The following is a 14,631-nucleotide window of genomic DNA, read 5'->3' on the forward strand; positions in this document are numbered from 1 at the left end:
GCATTCATGTCATGGGTAGTGTATTTTGAAGGATCAAATACTCAACATCCCATATTATCCATTTTACATCGTGCAAGAAATCAAGTGCCAATTAAACTTTGAAAATCCACTGTGCGCGTGCGCAGAACCACAAAGTAGCATTTCTCGGCAGGTAGCAAGGATTGGCAGAACACCAGCTATCTGACTGTTTTTCTAAGTTAGAGAGTCAGGCCCAGCCAATCAGAGGCCACTCAGGCCAGTAGCTTGTGAGGAGGGCAAGATGATTGGTTTGTTTCGATTAACACCCGCCCCAACAGTCCGTATCACCGAACAGACAGCGTGTGGAGGAAGGTGTGTGTGTGTGTGTGTGTGTGTGTGTGTGTGTGTGTGTGTGTGTGTGTGTGTGTGTGTGTGTGTGTGTATGTATATATTATAATTATTATTTACTGATTTTGAAATTATTTATTTGTGCAACAAATGGGATATAATCAGTACCAGACCGAAACACCTGCAGAAATACTGCAGGAATGACATAGCAGCAGTTAAATGCAGCCTTCTGTAAGCTTTAAATATCCACTGGGCTTACATCAAATACATCAAAACACAACAATAAAAAACACTTTTCTGAACTTATCAATATGACTCTGTCCTTCACAGGATAAGTAAAATGGATCACTGCAAAAACTCTAAATCTTAACAAGAATATTTGTCTTATTTCTAGTTAAAATGTCTCATTTTAGTAAAAAAAATCTCATTACACTTAAAACAAGACTCATCACTGGAAAAAACAACAATTTTCACCTGTTTCAAGTAGATTTTCACTTGAAATAAGTAGAAAAATCTGCCAGTGGAACAAGACTTTTTTGCTTATAATAAGAAGATAAATCTTGTCCCACTGGCAGATTTTCCTACTTATTTCAAGTGAAATTTTACTTGAAACAGGTGAAAATTGTCAAATAAGTTATTTTTCAGGTGTTATTTTTCTGGTGATGACTCTAAATGTTGAAATAGCAGTAAAACCACATTCATTGATGAAATGACATAAGGGATGGAAAGGGGGGATGGCAGTTTTACAGGGGGGATGATTTGGACCGTTTTATTTCAGGGGGGGGATGCCACCCCTGAAATAAAGTAGGTCCCATACGTGGACTTCTTTGGTGGTTCAACATCTCCACAGTTGAGTCCTGGCATGACAATGTCCATGTGACATTAGGGTGAGTGTTGTAGTGGCTCTTGTTCTTATATTGGAGTGTATTTTGTTTTAAATCAGCCAAAAACATACTAGTGTGCGCGTGTGGGCAAGGCCAAGGTGGCCCGGTTACATGACCTACTCCTGGCCTGAAAAAGTTTCCCAGTCCGGCCTTGGAGTCAAAAAATAGTTGTAAAATGTCAATGGAAAAAGGCATTGAGCTGTTGAGTTCATAAGTTATTTTTTTCTGTTTTACTACAACTGTAGCTACAGTCATGGCCTTTGAGGCACAAATATGTTTACAAGTTTTCTACACACTTTCTGTTTGCACTTTTGTTATTGCACTAAAAAAATTGCACTATTACAGAATGGATGTTCTGCTTTCTTTCTATTGTTTTATTTTAAGTTAATACAATTTTAAGTTAAGCAGGACAGGTTTCTGTTTAAGAAAGATACTTATTTTATTCCGTTCATTTTGTTATTTCGTATTAAAGGGGACCTATTATGAAAAACAGGTTTTTTCTTGCTTTAACATATATAAAGTGGTCTCCCCTCAGCCTGCCAACTCAGAGAAGGAGAAAGCAACAGAATTCTGCAGGGTCTGCACACCCCACCCGGAGGATCCTTCCAGTGCCATGTGGATCTACGAGCCGTTCAGATTCTGCTCCCGTCGTTACGTAACGACGGGAGTGATTTCCATAGTTTGGCCTCCGCTGCCGAAACCACGTCCACAACTAACTCCGCCGGCCGGAGCTTCTGCCGTTGTTTGGAAGCAGTGGCTGTTTGAACAACGTGGGTTGCCATTTGTGAACATTCAGTGTTGTGATTTCTTTTACAGTTAACATGATTAATTTGTCTTGTAACCTAAGAAATGAAATGATGAGGAATCTAAGTAAATAACTGTGGTGTACCTGTTTAGAATTCAATTAAAGTTTCCTGTGTGAATTAGTGTGAAGACGAGGTGACCCGTTCCCTCTTCAGGGAACTAAAGGCTGATTTATGGTTCAGCGTTACACCAACGCAGAGCCTACAGCGTAGGGTACGTGTCGATTTAACGCAGAACCGTAATTCAGGCTTAAGATCCCAGGGAGTTGTTTACACCGTGTCATAAATGCTGCGAGCGTCCGACTATCGCGTCGAGCTGCGTGACATCGGACGTGTTACGGTTAATGTAGAAAAATGGCTATTTTGCAAAATAGCCGGCTAATGTGCAAAATAACCGTCAGGGCGGCTAATGTAGAAAAACAGCAGTAGTCGGTTAATTCTGTGGATGTGTCAGACGGACCCCACACTTTTTCGGGGAGTGTAACGTTGTTCTTCTTCAACAGCCATAAACAGCCTTTTCAACAACAAGCATGTGCAGCATATGGGCTTGTTCCATTGGCTGCTACGCACCAACTGCACTGATTGGAGACTGTAAGTGACTGGTTTGAAGTGTGAATTTCATCCATTCAACTGAACTGTAGGCTATTCTGTAGTAACTGGACTCTATCTACCAAATGAATTACGTTTGCTTAGTTTGTTTTGGTTTCATCAATATGTGCAAATGGAGGAGGAGGAGAGACCTCATCTCATCATGATTCAGGTTTAGGAGCTTCACCTTCATGAGAGAGACGCAACAACTGTTAGTCTGTTTTGGAGGTGCAAAGAGAAGGTGGAATAGATCTTTCCTCACAAAGACTGTCACACTGGATATTTACAGTACATTTCCCAGACCTATAAGGCTGGTAGAGGTGAGTGACTCCACTGCTCAGTGGTAAAGCTCTATTCTGGGGCCAATGACGTGATCTGTAGTTTGCATTATTCGATTTGGAATACTCAATTGAGGAATATACTGCATGGGATTTGGACTCAGAATAATTGCTATGATTGCGACGGTCAGCTGTGCTCGAGCTGACCGTGGCATCGAGACTGGAGAGATGATTAAAAATGTGATGTCCGCGCACCATGAGCTTAAAAATGTATGTACTTTGAAAAATAGCAGTTTTTCTACATTAGCCGCCCTGACGGTTATTTTACACATTCACCGTTTGGCCGGCTATTTTGAGTATTCACCGCCCTGACGGTTATTTTCCACATTAGTCGGCTATTTTGCAAAATAGCCGTTTTTCTACATTAACTGTAACAGACGCTCTCTGTCCACACTGAAACCGTTAAATTCGCGTTCCAGTTAGGACAGTCCAATAGAAAACAAAGCAATGGAATTGATTTTGTCGCCAAAGCTCGCATCGCATGGGACACGCTTTAATAGTTTACGGAGCCGCTGCTCTTCTGCACAGAGAGGCTTTGTTCCCTCCCCTGCTACACGTAATTCAGGCAGCCAATCAGCGCAGAGCCTCATTATCATAGCCCCGCCCCCTCAGGATCCCTCATAGAGAAGGAGGTTAGAAGCGGTAAAAATAGAGACATGGCCCAGAGACTGAATTTCTGATTTATGTAGAAAAAACAAGCTTTTGATTATTTTTAAGACATTCAAGGCCTGTTTAAAATATACATTAAATGCCATAATAGGTCAACTTTAAAGTGAATTGCTGGATAATAATTAGTTTTCCATGTGTTCATGGCATTCAAAAATATACATCTAATTCAATTCAGGTTTGAGTCAAATAGTCAAAAAATCGTTTCACTCACAAAAAAAGGGGCTAAAAAAATTCACCACGCCAGGAAAGGTGAAGGTAATCAGGTTGGTCGGCCCTGAAGATGAGATGTCCCTTATTTATTTTACAGGGAGTTGGCAACCCTAACTACAAACCTCTATCAATGCTGGTTAAGACGATGAGCTGATCCGACTGGTCAATACAAGCTCGTCAGCGATGCACAGAAATGTGATCTTTCAGGAAAAACAAGAAAATGGTGGAAGATCCTGCAGCAGGATCCATCTACAGGTTCTCCCAAGTCCAGGGACACGCACGTTTATTTGTGTGCGACTGCTGTTCGTCATCAAGCAACGTGAGAGATGGATTTCTACAATGAAACCCTGAACTCATCTGTCCAAGTCCGTCTTCTATCTTCCCTCAGTTCACAACCAAGCATCTTTAGAAGCATTCACAGTCAGAGACAACAATAATGCAAGATAATCTGATAATCTGCATGCAGATATTGAAACCAGCACACTGCAGTCATGCTGGCCCCCAGGACAAGTCTCTATTTAATCCTTCGTTATCTCCCCCAAAACAGCGGTCTTTTGTTGCATGGGAGTCGGTGTCAGCACAAGCCTCTCCAGGCGCTTCTCTTTGTTCTGAACCCTTCGCTCAAGCAGATACTTGATGAGTTAAGAAGCCTTCTGGGTACGAAGAGTATTAGGGCCAGGCAGGAGAAAAATAAAGATAATATTTTAGAGGAAGATTTTTTTTTCATTATGCACTTCGAGAAAAAAGTCGAAATATCGAGAGAAAAAAGTCGAAATGTCGAGATTAATGTTGAAGTATAATTTCGAGAAAAAAGTCGAAATGTTGAGAAAAAAGTCAAAATTTGATGACGATATTGATTTGAAACACATATCACACATATGCAGTTGCATAACTTCAGAAACGTCCCCTTAACGTTCCACTCCAAGGATGTAAGTTAGTTAGTTAGTTAGTTAGTTACGGCTGCTGCTGCAGAGCTGTCAGTCACTCTGCCATCTGGATTTGATGGAGGAAGAGACATTTACACTTTATTCACATAATTGTATTTCAACTTTATTCTCGAAATTTTGACTTTATTCACAAAATTTCGACTTTATTCTTAAAATTGTATTTCTTTTTTCTTTTTGGGGGGGGGGATCTGGCCGGAATAACGTGATCCTTCCACACGCTACGTCCGGCCGGAGAAACCCCACCCTGTCTGGCGAAAAGAAGCGGCCTGCTCACTCCTCAGGGTAAGGAGGAGACCTGAGCTCAGTGCAGGGACTCCCGGGGTTGGTAGAGGATGGCAATGCCCAGGACTGTTACTTAGGTAGGAGCACTGGGTGATAAAATGGCGGAAAAAACCGGGATAAAAAAATATTTAAAAAAATTAAAATTGTATTTCAACATTAATCTCGACATTTCGACTTTTTTCTCAACATTTTGACATTTTTCTCGAAGTGCACAATAAAAAAATCTTCCCCACTCAAATATTTTTTCTCGTGCATGGCCGTGATACTCTTCCGTAGAATTCTGAGAAAAAAGTCAGAACCGTATTATCTCATTCAGTGGTCCTGGTACCCTCCCGTAGGGGGGCACCAGTGCAACCTCACTTAAAGACCTTCCCCCAAACCCTCCAAGGAGCAGCAAAAAGAAGTTACACAGATACTACGCGTGGATGCCACTGATGGTTTTCACACAGAAATGAATGTATTTGCTTTCTAATGATAGAATAATGATGGTGTTAACACACCTGAAGCTTTTGAAATGCTTCACCATGACAACGATGAACCCGTTCACTGGCGTGTCTGGGGCACAGCGTGATGCCTGGTGGAGTCAGCTCGGCGGGGGTTTCCTCAGTCTTTTTCTAAAAACGTCACTGGCCATTCAGATTATGATGGGAGGTTTTTAGGGAGGAAAACGCTTTCATCATTTCCATCTGCCATCAAGTCCATGCCAGGACACAACACTGTGGAAGAGACTCATCTCTCTGCAAACATTATTCCACTAACTTTCAGCAAAATAGTGCCCTGAATGCAGGCATTGTGACGTAGAATAAATTGGTTTAATTCACCGCACGAATCGGCACAGATTACTTTTGTAAATACTGTATTTGACGTTTTGACCGTATAAAAACGTAGTTCTCCTCAGTTGTGTGAAATAAGACCTGGAAACAGGCATTGTGGCATAAAATTCTCAAATTGGTTTAATTCACCGTACGAATTGTTACAGATTACTTTTGTAATACTGTATTTGACCTGGTCTTTGTACATTTTGACCGTATAGAAACGTAATTCTTGCCATTGTAAGAATGAGATGTACCTGCTGTACTCTACTGCCCTTACTTTTTAACAACTTGTACTTTTTATTATTTTACCTCTTTTCTTATAATTTTATGTTATTTACTGTTTAATTGTGTCTTGCTGCTTTTAATGTTGATGTAAAGCACTTTGAATGACCTTGTGTTGAATTGTGCTATACAAATAAACTTGCCTTGCCTTGTAAAAGCAGAGAATAGATCAAAGAAATCAGGGTTGTAAATGACACTATCACGTGTAGAATGTATTTATTTATTTGACTATTATCCAGTTAAATATGTACTTTCGTGGGGACACTGAAGACTTTTGCAGGACACCTTTGCAAGTCATGTTCTCATTCGAGGCTCAGGACCACTAGGTCCTCCGATCCTGGAACCAGCCCGGTCTGCTTCACTGATCAGAAAGGGAGATCAATACAATTGATCACAGTAGCAGTGTGGATGACCGCCAACGGGCCTGGTACCGGAGCTGGTACTGGAGCTGGTACTGGAGCTGGTGTTCTGCCAATCCTACCTGCCGAGAAATGCTACTTTGTGGTTCTGCGCACGCGCACAGTCGATTTTCAAAGTTTAATTGCCACGTCCATCATTTCTTGCAAGATGTAAAATTGATAATATGGGATGTTGAGTATTTGATCCTTCAAAATACTCTACCCATGACATGAATTGCATTACACTTTGTGAACATTACACGATAAAGAGAAAAAAAACAAACAATTCTGTTGCTTTATTTGATATTCATTCAGTCATTCGCCTTTATTTAACCAGGCAGGTCATTAAAAACACATTCTTATTTACAATGACGGCCTGGCAAGAGACAAGGATCACTTGGGAGAAAAGGAAGTGGTTTAGGGAGTAAAAAACACCATATATATAAATGTATAAAATATAAATATAAAACCATTAGGGAGCATTTTTTGGCAAAGCAGCAGAAATTGGCAGAACACCGGTGCTGGAGCCGACTGCAGCCGCTACTGTCTCTTTATCCAGCACTTCCCGGTGTGGGACCTGGATGTCCGTGATTGGCTGCGCGGCTGCAGCGCATCTGCCGTCCGTCCTTCCCGCCGCCGCTCCCCCCGCGCTCGTCCCCGCACCGAGTCGTCTCTGCACCGGCCTCGCTGCCGGGCTCTCATTGGCGGTCCCGGCCGTCCGTCAGGCGCGTCTCCGCGGGATTGGCCCCCCCCGGGGCCGCGTGCTCGCGGCTCTACCTGTCTGGCTGTGAGAGGCTGCTGGCGCTTCCTGCCCGCTGCCCCCCCCGGAGGAGTGAGGGGGGGCAGCGGGGACGAGCCGGCTCAGTTTCTTTAAGTATTTCTCAGCCTAATAATAATAATAAAAAAATATATATATATATAAAATATATATATATGATATATTAAAATATATATGATGTATATATATATTTTATATAAAAAAATGCATATATCTATGCCTTAGGCCTAATAATATATATATATATATATATATATATATATATATATATATATATATATATATTTATATATATATATATATATATATATATATATATATATATATATTTATATATATATATATATATATATATATATATATATATATATATATATATATATTTATATATATATATATATATATATATATATATATATATATATTTATATATATATATATATATATATATATATATATATATATATATATATATATATATATATATATATTTATATATATATATATATATATATTTAAAAAAAATTATATATATTAATAAACTAAATATATGACACATTAAAATATATATGATATATATTATATATTAAAAATACATATATATATATATATATATATATATATATATATATATATATATATATATATATATATATATATATATATATATATATATATATATATATATATATATATATATATATATGCCTTAGGTTTTTACCAACATGGTATTAACCATTAATATATATGCAGACAAGTTAGAAAGTAAAAAAAAGTATTTCTGAGCCTAATAATAAAAAATATATATAAAAAATAGATAAATAAAAATAAATATACATATATTAATAACTAGGGGTGTAACAATATATCGTGCCACAAAATTACAAAAACGTCACAATACGTGTCGTGGAGGTGACAAAAGTGTATCGCGATATTGGAATATTAATATTAATCTATTGTGTTGACTAGTAACGCGCATCCGAAAAAAGAAAAAAGTCAAATCATACACGAGAGAAACTATTCAGTTTGTGGCAAAATATTTGTACTTGTATGAAACTGAAGATGCATAATGCAAGCCTGACATTTACTTTTAGTTCAGTTTGTGGAAAATGGTTGGCCTGGCTTTCTCTTTAAAACTTAAACAGTTATAAAGCATTAAAAACTGTAACAATAGGGCATTGTTTTGTATTTTGTGTCTTTCAAATAAAAGACCATTTATTCCAGTCATATGTTCCTCATGCAAGGTTGTTAAAAAAATACTACTATAATATTGTATCGTATCGTTATCGTGACCTCAATATTGTGTATCGTATCGTGAGATTAATGTATCGTTACACCCCCTATTAATAACATAAATATATATGATATATTAAAATGCATATATATATGCCTTAGGTATTTCTGAGACTAATAAAAAAAATATAAAAAATAAATAAATAAAAATGAATATATATACATATATATATATTAATAAAATAAATATATATGATATATTAAAATATATATGATATATATTATATATCTAAGGCATATATATATGTATATATATATATATATATATATATATATATATATATATATATATATATATATATATATATATATATATATATATGCCTTAGATTTTTACCAACATGGTATTAACCATTAATATATATGTAGGCAAGTTAGAAAGTAAAAAAAGAATAAATTAAATATAATATATATATAATATATATAATAATAGCAATAATGTAAATCCATAGAGTTATAAAGGGGTAGGAACTGGGAAAAAGTGTACACTTCTTCCTACTCCTTTTTTTGAACATATGTGAATATGAAGATGTAAATGTTTATCTTTTTATTTTTACTTTCATTTTATATACATGTTCGAAATAAAAATTCATTCATTCATTCATTCATTCATTCAAATAAAAATACAAAAATAAAGTATTTCTGAGCCTGTATACTACAACACTATAATAAAATCCTGTAATGAAGGCTTTTTATTTTATTTTTACTTTTTTATTTTAGTTTTGGTGTCCAGCCCAAGAATTTCAGTGCCCCCCCCTAGGAAACACTTCCCTTCGCCCCTGTTCGGGAGGAGGGCCGAGAGTCGCGGGCACGAGCCTCGGGAGCGAGCAGGAGCCGCGGGAGCGAGCCGCGCTTGTCACTGGGCCCTGGCCGCTGCTGCTGCTGCCGCTGCTATGAGTCTCCCCCCCGGGACCGTCTAGCCCCGCTCACTGTCTCCGGGAACCAAGCTCGCAGGCTCAGGCTCGGGGGTCGCTGCTGCCCCGCGTCCCCGTGTCGGGCTCCTGCAGGGGGGCCGCTGGGAGACGGTACTGCGCAGGCGCAGAGAGACAGCTTCCCCTGCCGCTGCTGCTGCTGCCACGACGGGAGCGACCAGAAACATGGCGGAGCATCACCCGGCTCCCGACGGCAGCAGGACCAAGTCCGCGCTCAACGCGGGGAACGGGACCCCGGCCCCGGCCCCGGCCGTCCCCGCAGCCGGCGGCCTGGCCCACCCCGCCGGCTGGCAGTCGCTGCTGTCCTGCACCGTGCTGGTGCTGGCCTGGCTGGCCGGCTTCAGCTCCCGGCTGTTCGCCGTCATCCGCTTCGAGAGCATCATCCACGAGTTCGACCCCTGGTGAGTCACGGGGCCCACACGTGAAGGGTGATTTATGGTCCCGCGTCACACCGACGCAGAGCCTACAGCGTAGGGTACGCAGGGTGTGCGTGCCGCGTACCCTACGCCGTAGGCTACGCCGTCGGTTTAACGCGGAACCATAAATCCGGCTTTATTGTCATGCACCAGCGTAAGGTGGTGGTGGGGGGGATAGCTCCGTGCTTCTGTACCAATAACTCATAAATCACAAAGCTTGATGGTCGTTTCGGACCAGGGGCGCCTCCAAACATGTCTCCTAGGGGGGCCAGATGGGGCCACTTTAATTCTTGGGGTGGAACCTAAACTAAAAGCCATCATTATAGGACTTCTTTATTTATTTGACCTGTTGTAGTATACAGGCTCAGAAATACTTTTTTTTTTTTACTTTGTAACTTGTCTGCATATATTTAGTTTATTAATACACACACACACATATATATATATATATATATATATATATATATATATATATATATATATATATATATATTATATATATATATAATTTTTTTTATTATTATTAGGCTCAGAAATATATAATATTTATCATATATATTTTAATGTATCATATATATATATTTATTTTACATATATATATATATATATATATATATATATATATATATATATATATATATATATATATATATATATATATATGCATTTTTAATATCAGATTCAGAATCGTCTTTATTGGCCAGGTTCGAAAATTGTCCAACAAGGAATTTGACTCCGGTTATTTCACTCTTTAGATTTAGAATATCAAACAGTAAATAAACAAATGTGGCACTTATTGACATATATACAATTAAAGAACTAAGGTGCAGCAGTATGAGGTAGAAAAAAAAAGGACGGCTCTGAATAAAATAACATATACAATTATACATAAGATTTTGAAAATGCTTGAATTTGACCTTGGAAAATGTGTGTGTGTGTGTTTATATATTATATATATATTTTTTTATATTTCCAAAAAGTGTCATATCCGCCCCAAAATTGAACTACGGTTTGTTCTTCCTCTTCCTTGATGTCTTTTATCGATCTACCGTTATTTTCTCCCGGCTCTCATGACGAGCCACTCAAGTTCACGACCGGCCAAACCACGCTCATTTGAATGTAATAAAAATGAAATAAAAAGAGCCCTGAAATAAAAGCAGCAATGCAAAATAAGTGCCATGAAATACGTTAACTTGGCATTACAAAATAAATGTCTTTTTACTAATCAAAATATACCAATATGTAATGAAAGTGTCGTGAAATAAATAAATAAATATTCGGTTATGGAATAATTTGTCCTGAAATTAATAAGTTGTCATGTATATGTTTTGGGAATGTTAATGAATTTAAGTATTAATTGATTTAATTCGTCATCTTGGGTTGAAAGCAGAAGTTAGCAGCTGTGGCTCAAGTCCGTGTCCCGTTGTTTACGCAACACCTCTGGTTTTGGTGCAGAAAACCAGCACTGATTACAGGCTCTAACGTGGTTTATGAGCAGCAGCGCGCCACAGTCCTGCTTCAGCTGCAGCGTCATCACTCAAACAAGTGCTTCCTCCCTCCACATGCAGACTTTGACACTTGCACAGGATCCTCCTGAGTTCACAACTGGCCCCGTTTTAAAAACACTCCTTTGTGCACTACGCTGATTAATGTCCTCAACACTTTCACCGTGCAGCTTAATCTGGCTTTTATTCACCTGAATGTAATGCTTTGCCAGCATCAAGAAACAGTGTATTTCTTTCAAGTATGAACACGACTTCCTCCTGCTGGCAGTTGCCTAGTCAGTGGAGCAGATGTTGATCCAAGATAAAGGGTGACAAAGCGTGGCGAACGGACAGATTTGAATCTCGATGTTTGTCGAAACTGAACAGGCGAGCACTCTGCTACCTCAGCAGAAGTGATGCAAACTCCTTCTCATTGTGTTTACATCTACCCGACTTTGTCTAGAGAAGTTTGATTCCTTGTGGAAGTGTCTTTGGGCAAGGCATTGAACCCCCCCCACTGCCTCTGATGCATTCACGGGTGTGTGGCAGGAATAAAGCCGTTTGTAGACTCAACAGAGGAGACGTCTGTAAGATGAGCCCGTGTGTGTTTGGATGGTCGTGTAAAGCACTTTGGAGGGTTAAAAGACTGGAAAAGCGGTGTAAAAATACAGTCCATTTCCCATTTATTGACCCGCGTGTCCCGTCTGGAATTGTCCAAACTTTTTTTACTTGTACTCCGGGTGACTGTTGCCTGGTCCGAGCCCAGGTTGCATCACTGAAAGCATTGGATGATTATTCTGAGAAGTGTGCAGCGTGGGCTAAATGGCCAGCTCCGCGTCTGCCTGCTAGCTCAACACGGGGACTTGAAAGCTTTGGCTGGGTGAGAATCCTTCAGATTGTGTGGTGTCGCCGTCTGAAAGCCTAACATGGCATGACACAGTGAAATGTATTCATACAGCACTTCATTGTTCTAGCGCTCCCTTCACGGCCAGACCGGCAGCATTATGCAAACTAGATATTTGGAAAGCAAAGGAGTTGTGCGTCCTCGTTCGAGTGCTTGACAAAGAGTCTCCTGAAGGTTGTGAGCAGATAATGGGATACAACTATGGCGGTAATCGTTGAACGTTTCACACATAATGTAAAACTGTATTTATATGATTCAGAGAGAGTTCAGACTCCTGTATCAGGTGTAGTGGTGGGGGAAAAATCGATATTGCAATATATTGTTGCGCTCTCTGTCGCAATAAATATTCGATAAACTGACAGCAAATATCAATATTTTATTACAACTCACATAATGGATTTACGCGGTTGTCATCGCACTATTGTTCATGCATTTTAATTTGTCCAGCTGTACAGTGTTTACATTTATTTATTTAAGACTAGGAGGCAGTGAGGTACTATGCAAAATTAAATTGCTTACTTTCAGTATTAGAAACAAAGCAGTGCACTGTCCTGGTTGATATAAAACATGTTATTAATGTTCATACACTTTAATTTGTCCAGCTGTACAGTGTTTACATTTACAAGACTAGCAGGCAGTGAGGCTCTACACAATTTCACTTTCTTTGTACATTGTATGAAGTTTTGGCATCGAATAAATGCACAACTACAGACGTTTTCCTTTTTATGGGTATTTTTTCTTTTTCAGACACATATGTCGTTGATGAAATCTCTTACAATATATCGTAGATATCGTGTATGGTGATATTATCGTTATCGTGGGCCACATATCGCCACAGTGAATCGTGAGTTACCCGTATCGTCCCACCCCTAATCAGGTGTGTGTTTACTGTTTTGTGCACTTTTTGTCTCCTTGGTGGAGGTTTTCTTTGCTTTTTTGCTTTTTTTTGTGTGTTAAAGTCATACTGAGGAAACTTGAAGGCTGTCAGACTCTCTGAGGAGCAAAGCGGGTGATTTTGCCGGCACCCCAAAACGGCCGTTTGTTGCCAGAACCCCCGCCAATGCAGCCCCGCGGCCTCATTAGGAGGTTTCCATCGTTCAGATCATCTTTGAAAGAGCATCGCAGTGGAGCGTCCCCCTATAATCCTCCTCACGTCTCTCCCTCGCACACCCTCTCTGATGTGGCCCTTTGATGTGGCTAGTTAACGTTCTTTCAGAACTTAGATGGAGCCATTAGATCCGAGAGCAAAGAAGGTCATTTCTGCCTATAAGATGGTTAGTGATGCTTTATGTCTGGGCCGTGTTGAACATGCCCAGAGCAGCATCAGAGCAGAGGAAAACCAGCTTACTGCGTACTCGTGTCTCCATCTGAGACATGTAAGGTTTAGGGCTGGGGATCCATTCAGATGTCAAGAACCGATTCGATTCCGATTCTTAAGATTCAGAATCGATTATCAAGATTTGATTTGATTCAATCCAATATTGATTTGGGTTTGTGTTATTAAAACAGTTTTTTGAGCTGTTGCATGAATTATATGACTGTAGTTCTGCAACATATTAATACTAGTATTATATTGAGATTCAACAGCAAGTATGTGCAGCTAATGATGCTGTAAGGACCAATCAGCTCCCAGAATGCTGATAGAACTGCTTTCAGAAACATCGTGTGGGTCAGAATTACCAAACAGATCCAGGGAGGAAACAGAGGACGAATGAAATTGGTTTTATTTTTTCCATTTTCAGTGTTTTTCAAGTTTAACATTTTTTGAGAATTTGGTTTTTAGCATTTTATGCAAATGTAACCCCAAGACAGTATATAACGTAATGAAATATAGACAATAGATAATTCATGCAATTATAACTGAAAACTTTATTGTTTTCATACCTTTTTTAAACATATTTAAAGGCAAAAACATTGTGTCCAACAAAACATCCTTTTTCTGGGCATAAACAAAAAAATACCAAAAGTAAAAGAAAAAAAATCGATCTTTAGACATACGAATCGATTTTTAGGAATTAATATGAGAATCGATTTATAATTGGAAAATCAATCTTTTTTCCAACACAGGCCTATTTATGAATAATGTCTTGCTGGATATTTAGTTGGCGACATAATCGGTTACGTTGAATCTGAAAAGTTGTCGGTTGTGCTCCCAAACCCCTGGTTCCCGATAAGTCGTCTGGTCTCTGGTTTCTAATGAGCTCTTTTCTCCGTTCTTTGTTTTTCTTTGTTCTGAACTTACAGATTTGATCCCTTCCATCACCTTTTTCATTCAGCAATTTTTAGTTCTGTTCACAGATCC

General features: G+C 39.1%; 1 protein-coding gene across 1 annotated transcript in view; it reads left to right on the forward strand.

Moving 5' to 3' along the window:
• The first annotated feature begins 9,403 nt into the window (after window positions 1-9,403).
• The window catches only part of LOC133425010 (dolichyl-diphosphooligosaccharide--protein glycosyltransferase subunit STT3B), a 65,568-nt gene continuing 60,340 nt past the window's right edge, over window positions 9,404-14,631 (forward strand). The window contains exon 1 of the mRNA XM_061715653.1: window positions 9,404-9,926. Within this exon, the coding sequence (XP_061571637.1) occupies window positions 9,691-9,926 (236 nt within the window). The 5' untranslated portion in view covers window positions 9,404-9,690. The remainder of the gene's footprint in view (window positions 9,927-14,631) is intronic.

The sequence above is a fragment of the Cololabis saira genome, chromosome 3, assembly GCF_033807715.1.
Source record: "Cololabis saira isolate AMF1-May2022 chromosome 3, fColSai1.1, whole genome shotgun sequence".
Classification (NCBI taxonomy): domain Eukaryota; kingdom Metazoa; phylum Chordata; class Actinopteri; order Beloniformes; family Belonidae; genus Cololabis; species Cololabis saira.